The sequence below is a fragment of the Arachis ipaensis genome, chromosome B01 (assembly GCF_000816755.2).
Source record: "Arachis ipaensis cultivar K30076 chromosome B01, Araip1.1, whole genome shotgun sequence".
Classification (NCBI taxonomy): domain Eukaryota; kingdom Viridiplantae; phylum Streptophyta; class Magnoliopsida; order Fabales; family Fabaceae; genus Arachis; species Arachis ipaensis.
Window position 1 is genome coordinate 50,849,298 of NC_029785.2, and position 5,374 is coordinate 50,854,671.

The 5,374-nt window shown below is 29.6% G+C and overlaps 1 protein-coding gene across 1 annotated transcript in view; it reads right to left on the reverse strand.

Annotated features, from left to right (window-relative positions):
* The window catches only part of LOC107630361 (legumain), a 5,833-nt gene extending 753 nt beyond the window's left edge, over positions 1 to 5,080 (reverse strand). The window contains exons 1-7 of the mRNA XM_016333464.2: positions 4,636 to 5,080; positions 4,388 to 4,552; positions 2,296 to 2,452; positions 1,859 to 1,944; positions 1,563 to 1,762; positions 747 to 795; positions 427 to 636 (exon numbers count right to left, since the gene is read on the reverse strand). Coding sequence (XP_016188950.1) covers positions 427 to 636; positions 747 to 795; positions 1,563 to 1,762; positions 1,859 to 1,944; positions 2,296 to 2,452; positions 4,388 to 4,552; positions 4,636 to 4,869 — 1,101 coding nt within the window. The 5' untranslated portion in view covers positions 4,870 to 5,080. The remainder of the gene's footprint in view (positions 1 to 426; positions 637 to 746; positions 796 to 1,562; positions 1,763 to 1,858; positions 1,945 to 2,295; positions 2,453 to 4,387; positions 4,553 to 4,635) is intronic.

Below are 5,374 nucleotides of genomic sequence, written 5' to 3' on the forward strand. Positions count from 1 at the left end.
AATATAGCACATCAATAAAAAAACTAATAAAAAATAAAATATTTGTTCAAAAATGTTATATGTAGTATATTTGTGTAAAAATATGTTATTCAATTTATTTTTAATATATATTTTATATTCTAACATATATTTTATACTGATTTTAGCGTATATTTAGGTTAATTAATGTCTGTTTCATATAAAATTAAAAATTATAAGAAGAATTAACTAATTTTTTCTCTATCTAAACAATCAAAATTGATATTTTTATTCTGTTTCAAGACATTTACCAAATACTATAGATTAGTGTCCAATTTCAAGATATCAAACTTAAAACCATTTGATCAGAATGCGATCTCTAGTGTTTATTTATTCCAAATTGAGATGAGATTTAATAATAAAGAAAATATTGTGGTTAACGGATTGAGGAGAAAATGCTAAGAGTACCATTTGCCACATGAAGAACAGGTCTGCATCTCTCTGATGAACAACATCGACGGGTGCTCCTAACATTGCATTAAGAGAAGGAAAGTTGACTGTGGCAGGATCAAAACCATGGTACAGATAAAGCTTCTCCGGTTTGACGTGTGTATCACCGTACTCCATCACATGGGAACCAAGCTCGTAGTTGTTAAAATTTGAGGTCCGTTCCTTCACCTGCTCAACAAAAATATATAGCCCCTCTTTAATTTAATTATTCCTCTCGCTCATGGCTGATGCTAACATTTAACGAAGCACTGTTATTATATGGTCAAAATTAATCTTACCGATTGATATTGTTGTTGCACCGATTCCCTCTTTAGATTGTGACTTTCACTGCAGAGAATTCAAGTGCCATAATTCAGTTTTGCGACTTAATTAAATTTATGTCTATGTTTTATGGTGATGGTGATGGTCATGGTGATGGCAACATGATCAACCTATCATTTTTATTTATTTTTATTTACATTTTAAACATCACAGTCTAATGCAACAGACAAAGGGGATAATCTAGTTGTCCTACATGATGACTACAACGCAATAGGCGAATATACTATATATGTCACACTAGTGTCATAAATTTGGTATAAGATTAAGACAAGAAGCATAGATACAAAATTATATCAAAAAGCGAACAAGAATGATAGAGGGTCAATGGAATTTATTGTTTTTAACCAATAATTAATCAACAATTAATGTTTAAAAATATGGGATAAAGTTAAACTGTTAAACTAAAAGAATTAAATTGATAACTAAAAATGCAAGTCAAAATCAACAAATTCTATTGGCTCTTAGGCTTTTTTAAAAAGCGAAAGTAAAATTATATTCCAAAATTGGTATTATATTCTGAAATAATTTTTAAAATTTTAATTGCATCAATTATGTCCCTAAATTTGTCAAAAGTAAATCATGTTATTCTCTAAAATAAAATAATAAATTACTAATAAAAAATGACCAAAAAATAATATAATGTACTTTTATCAATAGTAGAGATATTGGTGCAATTAAAATTTTAGAAATTATTTTACTGCATACAATTAGATTGAGGGATTAAGTTGAAATTTAAATAACATGTAAAAGAAACATATGTTATGTATTAGTACCTGTCTTCCATCCAAGCAACACTATACAAATCCCCAAGGCAAGTGATGTATTCAGGAGGAGGAGAAGGATCCATGCCAGGACAATAAGTTCCCCAACTAGCCTCTTGAGCATTTGATGCAGTTGTCACATAAATGTTTATATCCTTTGGCATTATACCCTCAAATATGCTCCCACTTTCACAAGCTTCCACATATATAACCTACACAACCATACCATATAATTATTCTTAATTGCACATTCATGATGATTAGTAATGGTAAGCATATTTTAGTCAATATATGAAATCTTTAATTACCATCTTCTTGTAACCTCCAGATGCATGCTTCTTCTTCAAGACATCAATAAAATCCATGGCATAAAGGTTTGGAGTGTTTGGCATCCCTATAATCAAATGGGAGACAATGAATTGCAATCACTTCTACACCACCAATCCACCAATGTATACCACTTGCTAGATTAAGGCTGCATTTGTTTCTGATTCTTAAAAGTAATTATACATAGCATAAACTTTTTTATATAGTTGAATAGGAAGTTACATTTATATGTTAGCAAAATAAACATTTTTCCCCCTTGCCCAGTTTTATTCTCTCATATCAAATTTAGCAAAGAAAAAAAAGTAGTAAACACAACCCATATCATTATAGATGAACTCGAATGATATAGAAGCTTGTTATTAAATTACGATTAGTATTATAATTATAATGCAAAATAAGGAAGAGATGATTAACGCACCAAGAACACCTGGGCCTCCATGATCAGCATAATATATAAATATCCTATCATCAGGTTTGCTGTTTATTACTTTGCCACTTCCACCTTTCACCTTACTCTTGTCCCCAAGAATTACCGCATATAAATTATGAGTTGTCACGTTCTCACCTGTGTAATCCTACACGAAATAAAATGAGGTCAATTCAAATTAATTTACTAAATCTGTCTTTAGAATATAATAATAATGGAATTGAAATAGTATGTTAAAAATATGTCATTTTTATCCTTTAACTATTAATATAAAAAAAGAGTTAGAAAAGATCGAGAATGTCGAAATTCAACTCTGGTCAATGACGATTATTGTTCGCAGTAAAAAATGGAATAGATGAAGAATAAAAATATAAAAATCAATTTATCATATCAGTTTTAAGAAAATTATTTTATATAATTAATTCTAAATAATTTTTTTCATTTTAATTTATTTTGATTTATTTTACATCAAATCAAATCAATTTTAAAAATATTTTATTCTAAATATACTAAAATAGTTAGTTATTACTTATTACTTATTTGTTTATTTGTGTCAATTGACTTTCTGATAATGAATATGGTCACTGTCTCCACAAACTTTAAACTATGTAGGTTGCTTTCTAATTCTAAGTAAACAAGTAATGCCCTATTAAATCTAATTATTTAAAGAAAATATCATCAACAGAGAACCCCAACTTTGATGTAACATTGACTAGACGTGACTCACCACATTAATTGCCTTTCCAACAACGCAATAACGATTTCGAAATGTTTTCCACTAATCAAATTCTATTAGACTTTAAGTCACTCCACATCCATTGATACTTGGATACCCAAATCCTCTTATTAATTCCGCCCAGTGCCAAATATGGTAAAATAATTAGGGGTAGTGAAGTTGTTTGTTTTTCAGAATTGGGTTAGTTGGTAAAATTAAGGAATGTTGTGATACACCTCATTTAAACTTTAAAGGAAGGCCTTTTGGTTCATATTTAAGAAATTAAAGTATTTAACAATAATGTCAAAGACATTTTAAAAAATTGTTATTCGTATTATCAAATCGTAATGGTTCATAAACTTTAGTGTATACACATAATATATCTTCTGTTCGTTGTTCCTTCCTACATAGAACAAAAGTACTTCCATATAATTCTATGTTCTCCGTGCACGCATGTTGCACTAATTTATTTTCCAAATGAAAAAGGTTACTTGCCAGCAATTCATCATTAGTATTTAAATAGACACAAAAAAAAGTAGCATTTAAATAATGGTGAAAACTTATTTTCAATTATTTTTATGTAAAATTAATAGTTAAAAATTATTAAATAATTTAATATATTTGAATAAATTATCATTCAATAATTTTTAATTATTAATTTTATATAAAAACAACTTCATATAAATTTATAGTTTAAATAATATAAGTACTAGCACCATGCGAACCTCTCATATTTAATTTGTTTGTTGGCATGCCTTGTTTCTTAAAGACGAGAGGAGAAAATTATTTTCAGGAAAGGAAAAATTGCAAAAACTCTTGACAGTACACTTGGCCTTTTAGATTATATAATTTGGCAAAACTTCCAATGGGCCAATTTGACGATTTGTCACAAGTCGACAAAATCTTAATTAATCAACGGCATGCAGTTCCCCCACTTGTATTGTATGTAGCATTGGGTTTTCTTCGGGTGTTTCTAGTTTTATATTCTTGTCTTTGCTATTTTCTTAAGATTTAATCTCGGGACTTGTGAGTAAAAGATGAACATGTCTACTAAGCTGTTGAATTCTTAATCTTCTTAGCTTGACTATTTTAAACCATACAAAATTGCACTATTTTTATAATTCTTCGTCGGTAGAAGTAATACCCAAAAAGAGTCTAAATAATTTTCGTAAAAAAAAAAAAGAGAAACATTACGAATTTATAAATCATTAAAAATTTTCATTATGAATTTGTAGATTTAAAAAAAATTACTAAATAAATTCTTGAAAATTTGCAGAGTTTAAATTTCTGATGAAAGTGGGGTGAAAGGATAAAAGATATTTGAGTTTGCAATATCCAATATTATATTTAAGAGTTGAATTTAGTTACCTTGGGGACGCCAGCGTAGACATCTTGACCATGAGGATGGTTGATGATGATTCCAGGCCTTGGATTCAAGTCGTTGTTGGCTATGTCATCATACATGAACACAACTATGTTTTCTTCTTTGAGTCCACCTTTTATTAGCAACTGATACGCATGGCACACATCTGCCTGTAGTGTGCATTAAACATGCATAAGATTAAGGAAGGAAAGAAGAAGAAGAAAAGCGGAAGAAACAAATTAAAAGCACGCACTTGGTGCCTGTAATTGCCGTATCCACTTGAACCAGCTACTAGAACAGCCCATCGGGTTCCACCACCAACTTCATCATTTTCTGCTGACTCTGACTCGGAGGGTAACCGAATCACCGAGTCATAGAACGAGTTCAGCCTCGACGCTTTACCCTGCATATTCAGAAACAGCAACAAGAAGAACAACAACAACATCCATGACCATGATGATGAAAGAAAAGAGTATGTAGTCGCCATAGGAAGGAACTGAAGAAGTTATAACCAGGAAACAGAAGAGTTATGACTTATGAGAGTTTTATTATATGTGCATAGATATTTATATATTTATAGTAAAGTATGAGAAGGAAGGGAGGGAAAGGGGTGTGTGATTGTGCCTTATTTTATGGCAAGGAATGATATTGAGAGTCTTGTGAGATATTCTTTCTCCTCTTCTATACTGTTTTTTAGTTAGTGTGTCCGTGTCTGTTTACTATGTTGCTCCTTTTTCCCGAAAATATTCACTCAATCTCCCCATTTTCTTCTACTTTTTTTATTTTCAGTTTGTAAGAGGTGTGTTATGTTACGCATGCTCAAAAGTGGATGATAATCAAACTTTTTTTAAAGAGAAATGGTAGAAAATTATTAAAATTTATTATTTTAGTTATTAATTAATCATTAATATTTAAATGTGTGAGTTAAAATATGTTATTAAATTACTAAATTAAAAGAATTTGATTAATGACTAAAAATAATCGCTATAAAT